This window comes from Callorhinus ursinus, unplaced genomic scaffold (genome assembly GCF_003265705.2).
Source record: "Callorhinus ursinus isolate GAN/ISIS: 27379988/994484 unplaced genomic scaffold, GSC_fseal_2.0 scaffold12, whole genome shotgun sequence".
NCBI classification, from domain to species: Eukaryota; Metazoa; Chordata; class Mammalia; order Carnivora; family Otariidae; genus Callorhinus; species Callorhinus ursinus.
In genome coordinates this window covers 51,078,311-51,093,810 of record NW_027397074.1, presented here as the reverse complement: position 1 = coordinate 51,093,810, position 15,500 = coordinate 51,078,311, and the positions used below count along the sequence as shown (strand labels likewise).

At 44.0% G+C, this 15,500-nt stretch overlaps 1 protein-coding gene across 4 annotated transcripts in view; it reads left to right on the top strand.

The window, feature by feature from the left end:
- The window catches only part of ELMO1 (engulfment and cell motility 1), a 525,187-nt gene that overhangs the window by 194,207 nt on the left and 315,480 nt on the right, over positions 1-15,500 (top strand). For all 4 annotated transcript variants that reach the window (XM_025873160.2, XM_025873157.2, XM_025873158.1 and 1 more), the window contains 3 exons: positions 57-107; positions 2,900-3,022; positions 4,810-4,941. In XM_025873160.2, coding sequence (XP_025728945.1) covers positions 57-107; positions 2,900-3,022; positions 4,810-4,941 — 306 coding nt within the window. The remainder of the gene's footprint in view (positions 1-56; positions 108-2,899; positions 3,023-4,809; positions 4,942-15,500) is intronic.

Below are 15,500 nucleotides of genomic sequence, written 5' to 3'. Positions count from 1 at the left end.
GCTGAAATGTAGTTTTCTAACCTAAGGTTTTGTGTGGGTGTGTTTTTCTGCAACAGGAGATGGCGAATATTTTGGCTCAGAAGCAACTGCGTTCCATCATTTTAACAGTGAGTACCTATGTGGGGTGACCACCTTGTTGGGCAGGAATGGTTTGGTGCATTCATTTATCTCCTCTTTTGGCTTCAGTTTGTGGTTTGTTCTGTGACTTGCTTCTGTGATGAAGCAGTAATAACTAGAAAGGAGGAAGAAGTGTGCTTTTGGAATTGGAATAAACAAGGCTTTCCTACAGGAATGGTCTCATATGATTGGAAGGAGGAGCCTCTGGAACTGCCCTAGAAAGACAGTCTGGCAGGAAGGGGAGGAAATCTCTCCCAATGGGGCAGGTTTATTACACTCACCATCATGTTAGTTTTTAATTTTTTAATTTTTTTAAAGACTATTTATTTGAGAGAGAACATGAGGGGAAAAAAAGAGAGAGAGCACTGGCAGGGGGAGGGGCAGAGAGAAGCCGACTCCCCGCTGAGCAGGGAGCCCGATGCGGGGGCTCCATCCCAGGACCCTGGGATCATGCCCTGAGCTGAAGGCAGACGCTTAGTGACTGAGCCACCCAGGCGCCCCCTCACCATCACTTTAGCTTTGTATGTAGGCAGTCAGGGGCTCCGTGACTTAAAAATATCCACTGGTGTGAGCTTATACTGTTTTTAATGAGGAAGCTAATTGGAGACCTGTCAGACTCTGATAGAAGTCCTGAAATTCTGACCATATTTCCCTGGGCCCCTTTGCAAGAGACAGGCAGGGAAGATGTACATGGAATCCACTGGTTAACTGCAATGCAAAAATGACCTGAAATGTGAGTGCAAAAGAAGCCCTGCATGTTATGTGGTGAATGTTTAGAAATAAATCAAAGGGCATGATTTCCTGAGGCCTTATCCGCTATTTGACTGTAACCAAAGACTGAAAGAAGCACACATGATTGATTCCCAGCTTGCCAAAGAAGCAATTTCTGTTTCTGTGATTTCAAAGGGGAGTTCTACACGCTCACACACACACACACACACAGAACACGCACACACACGCGTACACGCACATGCGCACACACACACATTCCAATACAGTGAGGCTATTGAAAATTAAAAACCTTATGAGGGCAAACACAATAAATACTCTAGAATCCAGAGCCAATAGCAATGACTACAATTTGTCATCGAGTTTGATTTTGAACTTCCTGGCTGACTAGGATAAAAAGAAACATATGAGTGTAATTTTCATTGTTTGATAAAAGAGGTACCCCAGTTCTTCGGGGATGACATACTTCTCCCCCTGGACCTGGAATATGAAATGGGTGTTGGTAGAGCATTCGAATAGATTCTTGGTCCAAGAATGGTTGGGTAGAGATTGCAGGAGGATTCATAATATGTTTAATCTTTATCCTGGTTCTTAGTAAAAGTGGAAAGTGCAATATTAGGGCATAGTCCAGTGAAGGTATTTGTAGGAGAGGAAGGGACTGGAGAGACAAAGGGTGAGAAATGTTAAATTAAGGCCTTAGCCTGCTGTCCTTACCTGGGTGTGGCAGTCAGAGTTGGAATGCCCGGAGAGGGGGTGGGCAGAATGGCTGTAGCCACCGTGTCTGAAAGATCAGTTTGCTTCGACGGGACTTCTCCTATGAGACTTTGATGGCTGGAAGTTCAAGGCTCATATTCTTAGGCAAAAACTTGGAGTGCAGATACTTCTGACTTGTTAATAAAATAGATGGCCTATACACCTCGCATATGAAATATTTGCTCTGAATTAACATTCTGTTCTGAACTGGAAGGGTACGGCGTTTCTTTCCACCTCCCCATCTCACTGCCTAGCTTCCCACACCCACCACCCCCATTATCTTAGTTCAGTGACTTTTTTCTGTCCTCACTTTTCTCTCCACCCGTCCTGCTTTAACTGGCTGTTTTGACACGGTACTCACAGCCAGGGTGTAGAGTCTAAGTGCATGCTGGTTTGGGGGCACCTCGAGAAAGTTCTTTCAGGCAGCAAGACGTGGTTGGCTCTAGCACATTCAAAAAACCACATTGACCGGTCCTTTGGCATTTTTAAGGGACCACCATGGTCTCTGCTAAAGAAGACATATGTTAGGCCCAAGTGTTCAGTCTCCTTTGTGATCCAGCTCCGGTGGGGGCAAAGCTCCCCATATCTAGTCTCCTGCCATTTCTTTTATATTTGTTCCATTTTGGTTCCGTTTCTAAGGGAAAGGGTCATTTTATTTTTCATTTAATTGTTAGCAGGCGAGTAAAGTTATGCATTATATGCACATGAATTCCCTCATTGCATTGTGGTGGTGGTAGTCTCTGGATAGTTTCCATGGTGAATTAACTGCAGGCCTGATAGGTACTTTGCTTTTTTATGTTGCTTCTAAAACTTTTCCCCATTTAGAAGTTGGATCACCTGTCAGACAGTTGATGGCAATATGATGGCAAAATTGCTTACAACACATACACGCAATTTGTTTCTCTACTGCATGCAAGGAAGCTTCTGTTGTAGAAATCCACAGCTCTCCTCAAGAAACTCTATGTCAGGCACACTTTCTTGATTTATGTAGCTGCAATCACCAGTACATTTCCAGTGCCTTCTTTTCTTCTGCTCCCTGCTGCACACAGCAGGTCTTTACCTGGATTCTGGACTAAACATCAGGAACTTTATTGGGCCAGAATAGAAAGAAGAGCTCCAAAATCACCTGCATCCTCACCTTTCTTCTGAAGGGTAGTCCCACCAACCTGCATTCCCCGGGCCTCCAAGTGAAGACTTCTAGGGTTTTACTTGGCATAATGATGGGGGTTAAGTTAATTGTTGCTGACTTTTTCTTTCTTCCTTTAAAAAAAAAAAAATTATTTCTGAACCATCTCCCCAGCATGTCATCCGAGCTCAGAGAGCCATCAACAATGAAATGGCGCACCAGCTGTACGTGCTGCAGGTGCTTACCTTTAACCTTCTGGAAGACAGGATGATGACCAAGATGGACCCCCAGGACCAGGTGAGTGCTCCCTAGACCGCAGCAAAGGCATATATGGGAGAAAAGGTGGTTATTAAAAATCTTTTCTTGGGCTACTCCCAAACCAGGAATTTGTAGATGATGATATTGTTTTATCATCATCTTAGAACTTGGGGGAATATATATTTTTTAAGATTTTTTTTTAATTTATTTGAGAGAGAGCACAAGCAGGGGGAGGAGCAGAGGGAGAAGCAGGCTTCCCATTGAGCAGGGAGCCTGATCTCAGGACCCTGAGATCATGACCTGAGCCCAAGATGCCCCAGAACTTGGGGGGAATATATTTAAAATTTAGATGAACATAGGCTAAGAGACTAAAGCAAATGGATTTTTTTCATTATACATCAAACACATGCATATTCTTTTATTGGGTAAGAATGCCTGATGTCACATGGCCACAAATCTTGGCCCTTGGTCCCAATACCATCAATGGTAATAGCTTTGGAGTCAAGTTCCCAGACAACTTGGGCCATTTGGTTGCCCTGTGCGATACTGATTCAGGTGGAAGAATTAATTGCCTCCATTCTCCAGTGATCAGTGCCGAGGGTGGGGCGGGGGGTGTCCCAGGTTACACCTGATTTCTGGGCTTGCGTTTTTGTCAGTTGGCTGTTTGTTATAATTCTCTCTAGGTCTCTGGTTGTTGTGCGTGAAAGGTTATGCCTCCATCCAAAAGGCTTTTGGGGGAACTTTACTGTGTGAGGACAGAGTGAGAGGAAACAGCTGGGAGCCCTGCTGTAGCCCATTTTCAACTTAAGCAGCGCTGCAGCTTTGGAAAGGAAAACACTCATTACTGGCACGGTGAAGGCCTGATCTAGCGCAGATGTGAGCCGCACATGTGAAGTGTGGAACTGCTGTAGCCCTTCGTCCGTGGCGCCAGGCCATGCGATTAAGAATGATGGAGAGGCTTGGAGAGGCTGTCCAACATGCCCCGGACTTTTGGCAAGGCCAAGTTTAATCATCCCAGAGAGATGAGACTGTCAGCTTACCACTTCTAGTGACGGAAGGCCACGCATCTTAATGTGGAACGGGCCTCCCCATTTGGAAGTGCTTCCTTTTATTTATTGAAAACATATATATATTTTTTTCTTATTTACCATTTTAAGCATTTTTTAAGGGTTGTGTTTCCACGTAGTCACTTCTTAGTGGAGGTAGGGATCCCTTGTCACTTGAATGCTGTTCATAAACCTGCACATTCCTCTCACTTTGGTTCAGCCAGTGGGGAACTCCCAGGTCCTTGAACTTGGCTTTCCCCAGACCCAAGCCTTCCATCATATTTGGGACTCCATTTAGAACTTCTAGGTAATTGGGGCTCCTGGGTGGCTCGGTCATTAGGCGTCTGCCTTCAGCTCAGGTCATGATCCTGGGGTCCTGGGATCAAGCCCCTCATTGGGCTCCCTGCTCTGCGGGAAGCCTGCTTCTCCCTCTCCCATGCCCCCTGCTTGTGTTCCAGCTCTTGCTATGTCTCTCTCTGTCGAATAAAAAAAAAAAAAAAAAAAAAAGAAAACTTCTAGGAAATTGACCTAAGTTAGAATTCAAAAACTTGGCCGTGAGGATAATCGTGGAATGAAGCCAGGGCTGACCAGCAGGGAGAGCGGCAGGGGAACTCTATGCAGAGCCCTAACTTAGAACATCGGTTGTCTTTTATCTGTTTTTCTTTGGCCTGAAAGCAGTGATTCATTTAGACCCTGGGGAAAGAGGGAGTATATATAATGTCACACAATGAAAGCAGCTCTTCCCCCCCCCCTTTTTTTTTTTCTCCTTAACGCCTTCAGGCTCAGAGGGACATCATATTTGAACTACGAAGAATCGCTTTTGATGCAGAGTCTGAACCTAGTAACAGCAGTGGCAGCATGGAGAAACGCAAGTCCATGTACACCCGGGATTATAAAAAACTCGGCTTCATTGTGAGTAAGCCATCTCCAGTAAGCGCTCTCCTTCCAACATCAGGGGTCTGACCTCAGCCACAGAAACTGATGTCTCCTCCGAGCGTGTGGTCCTCTTGCGCCTCGCAGAATAGTTTCCACATTTTCCAGATGTTTAGCTGGTGTAAACAGGATCACATGACAATCTCTTCTGGCCGCACTGCGGCAGAAGAACTTGCACAAGTGTGACTAATACTGTTTGTTTATTCAGCTCTGATTAAGTGTCGTTAGCCCGGAATGCATGTAGATTTCATTAACTCCACATCACAAGATGCTTCAGGTTCTCTTCGAAATAAATGGGTGATAGCAGCTGTGGGATGGATCTTATTATTGGGTTAGTGCTTGGATCACTTATATACATGGATTTCATATCAAAATCAAATTGAGAGTCTCCTGAAATGTATTCACGATAAAATTTGTGCAATTTGTACTTCCCTGAAAGTTTTGTCTTGTTACGGACGTGAATAAGACCACTCCTAGATTTCCTTTTGTTCAGTTTGCAAATCAGAACGCCACTTGTCCTGAATATAATCTGCTGTTTTTGTTTCTACTTGGATTCCATTCTGACCTTTATCACCATGGCACTTCTCCTATGACTTTGAGCTAATTAATCTCAAATTCTGAGGATGTAAAATTGGGTTTCCATTTTGTCCTGCATCATAAATGGCAAAAAAATGAGATTTTGACTTCAGTGATTAGAAATCATTAGGCATTATTTTAAAATTGCAAATACAATCTTCTTTAGTACACACAGACACACACAAGTATTAATCTTTATATACATCAGTATCATGCTTTGTATGTTATTTGGGAAACCCTGTCTTTCTTGGGGATTGTCTTTGGAAATGTTTCCACATTAGTTAACATGTATTGTTTTTCATTACTGAGGAGTTTTTCATTTTTTGGGTGGACTACAGTGTATTTAACCAAACCCTTTTGCTGAGTAATTCAATGTTTTGAAATTACCAATAAGTCTAAAATTGACATCTTTGTCACCTGGTAATTACGTACATCCACGATCACATTATTAGGATAAATTTGTGGGACTGTCATTTCTATGGCATTTATTTTTTAAGGTTGTTGATATTTACCAAATTGCTTTCCACACTGAGTCATTTCCACAGTAGCCCAGTGGATCAGAGTGACTATTTTTTTAACCTCTCCAATCTTTTCTAAACTAAATAAATAAATAAATAAATAAATCTGATAAGTTATTGTTTTTATGGTGATAGCCTTAATATGTCTTTTCTAATAAGAATACTTGTGAAATGTATTTGGCTTTGCAACTTAACTTTACAGAGGTACTGTGACATCATTTTTATATCATCATATTTCATATCTTGACATTCCATTTACATTTTTTTAGTAGAATCTATTTTTTAGAATTTTAGCACAAAGTTTCTTGGCCAAGGGACCAAGTGAGAGCTCCCTGTACTTGATGTGTATCGATGGTCAAGGCTAACAGGTGGTCCCAGCCCTGCCGTCACCCATCTGTGTGTTAACAGAGCCCGTTTATCAGGGATATAGCTGAGGAATGTGGATGTAGCTCACGTCCTACCACCCCAGCCAGTTCTTTCCAGGTTTTACTTTTGTGTGTTGAACAAGGCCTATCCAAATCATGTGGGAAGCTTCGCAAAATCACCCAACCTCTCTTGCCGTCCAGTCATATCAAAATGCCTGGGAGGAGATCAAGGGATGTGTATTTCCTAATGCTCCCAATTGATTCTGATACCCTGTCCCAATGGAGAGCCTGGGGGTAGGGCATGCCCGAGTTACTCCCATTTCATTGTCTTCCTCTGCTACCACCTGGATTTCCAGTGCATTTGAACTGTGTAGAAAAGGCAAAACTCTAGTTCTTGGTTCATAGTGCCCCAGGACTCGCTGTGTCTCTCTGTCCCAGGTGGTGGCAATTACAGAATGCACAGTGTCATTTCTCCTTCTGGCTGTGTACCTGAAGGACAGAGGAAAGAGGGGACATTGGGGGAAGAACACTTGCTGGGATTAGGATTATTACAGGTTCCTGGGATTATTACAGATCTCTAGGAAGGGTATATGTAATTGGGGCGGGAGGCATGAAACATCTCCCTTTTTATTTTCATGTTCTAGTTCTGTGTGAAATCATCAGGGTATTTCATGAGCCAAAGTTTGAATGACTTTTCTTCATGTAGCTCCATCTGTTAACATGTTCATTCCTTCCACAGTTCGGTATTAGAGTGTATCTCCCTCTTAGTTTTCAGTGTCTGCTGAGTGTTCTGCTTCAAGTAGTTCAGGAAGAACAGTATTTTTTAACTGAAAGCTAATTCGATGTGGTTTTAAGGCTTTAGCTCTTATGTGGCCTCCTTTCAAAGAACTCGAAAAGTCATTTTAGAAAAAGCAAAGACCTGGAACCTAGAATAACCAAAAAGGGAGTGTTGATTTCCTTTATGTTTTCATGGTTCTCTTTTTTTTTTTTTTTAGTTTTCAATTTTAGTCCTTTCCCTGAAACTTCTTCCAGGCCACGATCTTGCCTCAGAAGAGTTGAGAAATGGGAAAGACCAGTTAGTAATGATTTCTAATGGTGGAAAATTTCCAACAGCTTTGACGAGCATAGATTTTCACTTTTGAATGTCCAGTCAGCCAGAAATAGACAAGCCTCAGTAAATGGAATCATGCGCTCATTGCGCCACCTAGAGACCATTGTGCAAAAACGCTGGAAGCTGGTGGGATGCAGGTATCTGGCCGTAAAATCTCTAGGTGCTGTAAGCTGTCCGGATGCACAGAAAGAGGAATAATCTTGCCTATTCCCTGAATGAACTGCTTCCTGTTGCCTCCTTTAGGAGCAGTTGAGGTCTGGATAATTTTTGGATCTCGTTGAGGGAAAATTCAATTCGTAAGATGAAGATTGTTCTTTCTCATTTCCCGTCTCCCGAGTAGGCAGTGCCCAGGAAGTGTTAAATGGCAAATTTTTGGAGTTGAGTGGGCCTAGATTTTAATTCCATCTTCCCTAATTCCCAGCCATTGGGCTAGCAGGCCAGTTGTTGAACCTGTTCGGGCATCAGGTTCCTCAGTTGTGCAGCTACCCATCTATTTCAGGGTCGTTGGAAGGTCATCAAAGATCATCTGTTAGTGCCTGGCACAGCGTCTGGAATGGAGGATGTACCCAGCAAATAGTACTTCTCTTCCTTGTTTTTTGGAGAGCCCATATCTGGAAATCACAGGCAGCCTTTTCAGTTTTCCAAAGTAGAAGGGGCAGTTGCTCCAACAAGTGAGCAGAACAGTTGTTAAAGGATAATAAAGCACAATACCTTTGAAAAGGCAGATGGCCTTACATTCCTTCTCAGCACAGCCTCCCAACAGAGCAGATTTTTCTGCTGAAATAATTCTGAAATCTCAATTTAAAGTGGCTAAATGGCATGTTATGGCTAGTCATAACACAGAAAAGCACCTGCTTCTAAAACAAAGCTGCTTAATCTTCTAAGATCTCTCAGTTAATGATTCTCTAGTTGCTGAACAGACTTGCAGGGGCCCGGCTGGGAGGAGGGGTCAGGGTTGTCTGGGATGATACTGTTCTTATTGGAAGTCAGAAGGCAAGGGTGCATGCATTTCTCAGGGTGATGGAAGGCAGATTCCCATATTTAGAATGACTTTATTTTGAAAACTAGAGAAATGCTCCAATCAAACTGTACCTTGTTGATTATAACGACCAAGCACTGTGCAAAATGGCTTTCATACTCTGAAGAGTTGCATTCCTGGCCAGAAACCCTTCAGAGTTTGTCTTAATGTCAAATTGGTAGCTTCTCTATTCGTCCAGTCTGTCGGACAGTCCTTACAAAGGACATATCTGTAGTTTATTTTTCTAATTTCTCTTGAACCAAGGCAGATATTGAAGTTGGACAAGACTGTTGTTTTTTTTTTTTTTTCTAAATGCCTTTTCTTTCCCATTCCTTTAGCTTGACTGGGTCCCAAATAAACTCGTTTTAAATGAATGAATGAATCAATCAATCAATTTAGTAGTTTCCATGCTGGGCGTGGAGCCCAACGCAGGGCTTGAACTCACGACCCTGAGCTTGAGATGAGCTGAAAGCTCGAAACCTGAGCTGAGATCAAGAGTCGGACACTTAACCGACTGAGCCACCCAGGTGTCCCGATAAACTCATTTTTAAAAGAAACTGTTTCTGAACAGTATATTTTAATATGAGAAGTTTTGATAAATATTTCCCTTAACAATTTCAAATTGTCTTAAAAGAGAAAAGTGACTAAAATCTGGAAGTGAAAAAAGGTCATGAGAAAAAAGATGACTTCAGAATTAAGATTCTCTTTTAAAGTGTAGGTTTGATTGTATTCTGGTATGGTTGAGGCCAGCACCCCATCTGGAGAAAAGATAATGTATTTACTCATAGTTCTCAAGAGAGGGAGCGTGCCACAGCACAGAGGCCATGTGGACAAGCACTGGCGGGGGGGGGGCGGTCAGGAAGCAGAGAGAGTAAGGGGGAAACGTGGATAAGAGCCTTTGTTGTGGTTTCCATGGAAAAGCAAGGCAAGATAGAGGAAGCAGGTTTAGGATTGGCCAGTTTGAATAATCTCAGTGGTCTTTGGAGCAGAGGGTCTGCCCCTAGCTGTCGGCCTTGTGGTGATGGGGGCCAGGGGACAGTGGCCCAGAGTGCAAAACCCTGATGAAGGAGATCCTTTGGGGTTTGGGATCTGGATTGGCGAGTTTGCATATGAAATGCATGCTTCCTATCTCTAGGAATTAGCTAACCCTGGGAAGGGCAGTTCCTCCAATCTTAGCAAGGTATCAAAGGATCAGAGAATACAGAAAGGACCCAAGGTATCAAAGGATCAGAGAATACAAAAAATTTTAGGAAATGACTAATACAGATTCATGTTAAAATTTTTAGAGGATTTTCTCCTTCCCAGATGATAGAAGATAATTATGCATCTTTACACAAGTATAATTATACATAATTGCATATGCAGTGCTTGGTGTCATTTTAATATATTTTTTCTCAAATACAGATGGCAGGGAATGAAGTGAGATGCATATTTATCCATGTCTTCCTCCATCTCCATCCCCATCCCTATTTCCCTAACACAGGAGGAAGCCTCCTGGTCTAAATGCTGCTAGAATTCAACCGGAACTGTGAGTGTAACATGGGCATTAAGCTTGGGCTCTGAATTCGGGCTGCCTAGGGGATTGATTCCTTGGGTGGATTACTTGACATTTTCATGTCTTAGTTTCCTTATCTTTAATCTGGGGATATAAGAGTTGTCTCTGTCAATAAATTTGTTGTGTGAATTAAATTAGTAGATACTTGTAAATCATACAGAAGAGTGCCTGGTGCAGAGTAAGCAGACTAGGAATTTAGAAGCAGTTATGCTGATGTTATAATAACTATTGATATTATTATTGGAGCATCACACGGTGTCCCATGACCCTGTGACAGGCAGTGTTGGGGGCTGTGAGAGTTGTAAGTTGTGCCAGGAGGATGGCAAGAAAACGCGTGGTTGAAAATACGAGTTACTGATGAAAGAAAGTTGTGTGCTTGGGACACTGCAAACCTGTGTCGAGGGCTGACCTTTAGGTTCACGGGGAGAGAAGTAGAGTTGGTTTTTCCAAGTGAGGACAGATTATAGAGAATTTTAAATTCAAAGGGGTTTGAAATATTCAGTCAATCCTCCATCCTCACGGTTCATGGATTCCGTATTTGCAAATCCAGCTATTTGCTAAAACTTATTTGTAAATCAGTACTCATGGTGCTTTCGTAGTCATTTGCAGACATGAGGTCAAAACAAGGGGACGCTCTGCCTTCTCCTTCCAGCTTTCCTACTGTAAATGGGAGTCATTTTCATAGTCTAGCCAGGGCCTTGATTTTTGAAATTTGTGCTTTTTGTTGGTGGTATTGCTGTTTAAAGTGGTCCCCAAGCATAGTTCTAAAGTGCTGCTTGATGTTCGTAAGTGCACGGAGCCAGGATGTGCCTTAGGGGGGAAATCCGTGTGTGAGATAAACTCAGGTCGGGCATGAGTTAACAGTGTCGTTGCTGTGAGTTCAGTGTTCATGAACCAACAATATATATTAAATAAGGTGTCTTTAAAAAATACATAAAACAAGGTTATGTATCGACTGGTTGACCGAGTCTTGTGGCCAGAGACGGGAAGTCCCCTCACCCCATATTTCCCCTCAGAAGCAATGGCTCAGTATTCATTATCTCGGGATTTGCGATGACTTCATAGAACATAGCTGCAGGGAAAAAGCAGAATGGACTGTACTTTGAATGCTTGGGGAGCCTTCAGTCAGGGGTGAGCCCTGGAGAGGAGAATCCCAGGCGGTCCCAGGCTCATTCCCTCCTAGCCCCGTGGTCAGTGTGTGCTAAGTGGGGAAGAGAAAGCCCACCATTGACTGGCTGACAGGTGTGCGCGGTGTAGCAGGGCCTCTGCCCAGCGCTTGGCACACTGCTCAGCACAGTCACGGGGGAGCATGACACCCTCCTGGGATTTGACTCATTTGTTTGAAGTCAGAAGCTGCCTCAAAACTGCTATTATCTGGAAAATACCACGTCCTTGACATCAGGGGCATTTTCAGGCCACAGTCATCGTCCATAGAGGAGGATCCTGCCTCTGGTGGGCTTGGCTTATATTTCTGCATCATTCCTGATGGGACTTTCTCATAAGGTTTTGTTGCTGAGAATGTGCTTCAGTCCCTTGGAGCCCAAGGACAGTGTTAGTAAGAATCCAGAGTACATGGGAATGCAGAAAGTGAATTTTGACATTGATCTGATTGTGTGGTGCTCCTCACCCCTCCCCACTCTTGGCAGCAAACCACCTCTGGTAACCACAAGGTGAAACAGCTTTTTTCCCATGTGAATGATTTAATAATTAGGATAGTATTCCTAACCAAGCACTTCGTTTTCAAATAGTAAAATATGTGACCCGTAAACAATAGTTCATCAAAGCAGAAGGATAACAAATGCTTTTTTAAACTGTCGTTTATTGAAATTCTCCAAGTTTTAGCCACACAGAATTCAGAAGTTCCCAGTGTGGGCTGGGGTGTTCTTCCAGGAAGCTCTGGCCAATCCTTGCCTGTCCATCCAGCCCCAGACGATTCCTTCCACTTGAGAGACCTCTGGGGGATGTTGGTGAGGGATTGCCAGTGACTGAGACGCCTGCGTGGTGGTAAATTCGCAGGCAGATACTGCTTGTGCCTGTTCCTTGAAACCCGGTCTTCTATGTTCTGCCTCATGGACGCTGCAGCCTGGTCCATTCTGATCACACACTCCCTGGTCCCATCTGAAATGCAGCAAAGCCTCAGTCCTAATCATTTCTACTCTTGCTCCATCAGGGTGTAAACTAGCTGGGGGATTCCAGTTATCAGTGAAGCTGGAGCAGAATCAGCCACCAGATGGCGCAAAACCACGGCCATTGACTCCCAACCAGAACCCCCCACCCTCACCCTGCCCCCAAACTTGGACAGACAGCCACCAAGACACCCAGTGACCTTGCAGCTCTGCTTATCAGTCTGCAGAGCAAGAAGTTGTAGGACCAAAACAGGGGCCTTAGGATCTCCTGGCGGGGGGGTGGGGGCGGTGGGAGGGTCTCTAGCCTTCATGGAGGCCTTTCAGACGCTAGGAACTCTCTAAGATGCCCAGCTGGCCTTCCTGTTAATTGAGATTTGTCTGTTCATGGCAGATGAGCTTTTATCTAGTACCTATATATCCGACTTTCATTCTTAATTCTTTATCCTTATGCTGTCATGGAGGTCTTTCATATGAGGTACAATAGTCTGTAATCTAGTATTATTTTCTGTCTTAACACTGACATGCAGGAAAGAATGCACTGGATATGGAAAAGCTGAATGAATATTGACTGTACAAACAACAGTAATAATGTATTTAAGAGAGTGAATCTTAAACAGGCTCCTTGCCTGGTTCATAGCTGGATGTGGGGCTCAATCTCACGACCCTGAGATTGAAATACACATAATTAAAGTGGGTGATGCAATAACCTGGAGGGGGTACGAGTGGTCAGTGGAGTCCCAATAAACCAGCATTGTTGGAATGGGTACAAAGCTGTCTGGGGAAGTCTGAGATGATTCTTCTCTTTTCTTTTTTCTTTCCTTTCCTTTCCTTTCCTTTTTTCTTTTCTTTTCTTTTCAAAATATTTATTCATTTGAGAGAGAGAGAGAGAGAAAGAGCTAGCGAACAGGGGGAGAGGGGCAGAGGGAGAGAGAGAATCTGAAGCAGACTCCCCAGTGAGCGTGGAGCCTGACACAGGGCTCGATCCCATGACCCTGAGATCATGACCTGAGCTGAAACCAAGAGTCAGACCTTCAACCAGCTGAGCCACCCAGGTGCCCCTGAGCTGATTCTTGATATACATTTCTCAGGTGAATAGAATCTTATAGAATCATTTTTCAACTTTTGCTTTTAAGTAGCCACTTCCTGAGTTATACGTTCAAAGATGTTGTTGAGACTTCTGCCTTGATGACAGAAAGTACTTGAGCCTTGTGGAGCCTTATGGATAATTTTTTGCTTTTATCTCTGCCTTTACCTTCCTCATGCCAACAGACTGCTCTAAGAGGGATTCGGAAAGGAACCAGTCAACCGAGGGCATTCTCTGAGGCCGCCAGTAGCTGAGGCAAAAGTTGCAGGCAGTTGTGTTGCTCATTTCCTTGATTGGCGAGTAGGAGTCATGTCTTTCAAGGGACTCCTTCCTTACAGGCGAAGAGATCACCAGTTCCTGTCTTTACGTGTCCAGGGTGGGCTCTGTGATGTCTTCCGTGGATGTCTATGGTTAAATGCTACAGAGCACGGCACACACTGCCTTCACCTTTGGTTTTAAGTGCAGAGACCATAGCTTTGTTGTTGTTGTACGTGCAGAAGGGGAGAAGTTAGCTCTGGAAAGATCTCTCTGGCAGAACCCAGGAAGATCAGGTATTGGTTTGTATTTTCCATCAGTGACCCCAGCAGAGTAGATGACTGGGACAGAGCTCCTGCGCGGTGGACTCTTTGGGTTGGCGCAGCCTTGGGGGGCCACCTCTCTCTTGGGTTAGTGTCATCACGCTTCCTAACGCTGTAGAGAGACCGTCAAGAAGTTCTATGTAGAATACTTGTGGATCTTTTCTTCCTTGATCTTGTTTTGCTCTTTGGCTCGATTGGGGAAGGACAGTCAAAATGGGTGCAGGGTGATTTGCAGGGGGAAGCCCCAGCATGAGCTCTCACCGTGGGAGGCAGAGGGTGGGACCCCTTTTCCTCGGCCCTTCTCTTGCCATGGGGCATGTGTTGTCTCTCCCCTTGCCATCAGGTCAGCGATTTACATCTGTACCATGTTATTCCCCTCATCCCCACCCTAGCAGAGGGGCAGGGAGTCAGAGGGGCCGTGGGAGCTGGGGATATAATCCCATCTCGGAATCAGCCCCCAAACCTCCAGCATATACCTTACCTGCTGCGGATGCCCCCTGCAGATGGTGAAAAGTACATCCGTTCTTACTCCCTGACAAGGGGCACGTGAATAATTGTACTTGTGAAATGTCTGGATATTTTTAAAGGAAATATTTTAGAAGAAAACTTTTTAAAACAAATGAACTATGGTTCTTTGTCACGAACTATGAGTCTTTGTCATAACAATATTTGAGCTTCATCTTTCTCTTGTATTTTTTATTGTGATTTATTTTAACTCAAGGCAAAATTTTATAGGGATGATTACCGAAAACTGAGTGAGGAAACAGGTTTCCCCTGCTCCCTCTTTTCTCAGCTCCTTTGCTGTTCAGCACCCAGTGTACCCAAGGGCCAGTAGATCTCCTTGTAGAGTCGAATCTGTTTTCTGTCACTAGGGGGCGCTCCTAACAAAGGGATGTGTATTAGTTGTTCTCCAGACTAAAGATGTCTTTGTAAGGAGCAATTCAGATGTGCTTGAGAAGGTGGAGTATTTAGTGGGGTTATTTTATTTTACTTTATTTTTAGAGAGAGAAAGAGAAAGAGAGCGGGAGGGGAGGGGCCGAGGGAGAGAGAGAATCTTAAACAGGCTCCATGCCTGGTTCATAGCCGGATGTGGGGCTTGATCTCACGACCCTGACATAATGACCTGAGCCCAAATCAAGAGTTGGACGCTTAACCGACTGACCCACCCTAGCAGGGTAATTTTTTTTCAATAATTTTTTTATTGTTATGTTAATCACCATACATTACATCATTAGTTTTTGATGTAGTGTTCCATGATTCATTGTTTGTGCATAACACCCAGTGCTCCACACAGAATGTGCCCTCTTTAATACCCATCACCAGGCTAACCCATCCCCCCACCCCCCTCCCCTCTAGAACCCTCAGTTTGTTTTTCAGAGTCCGTCGTCTCTCATGGTTCATCTCCCCCCTCCGACTTACTCCCCTTCTTTCTTCCCCTCCTGCTATCTTCTTCTTTTTTTTTTCTTAACATATATTGCATTATTTGTTTCAGAAGTACAGATCCGTGATTCATCAGTCTTGTACAATTCACAGCGCTCACCATAGCACATACCCTCCCCAATGTCTATCACCCAGACACCCCATCCCTCCCACCCCCCACCACTCCA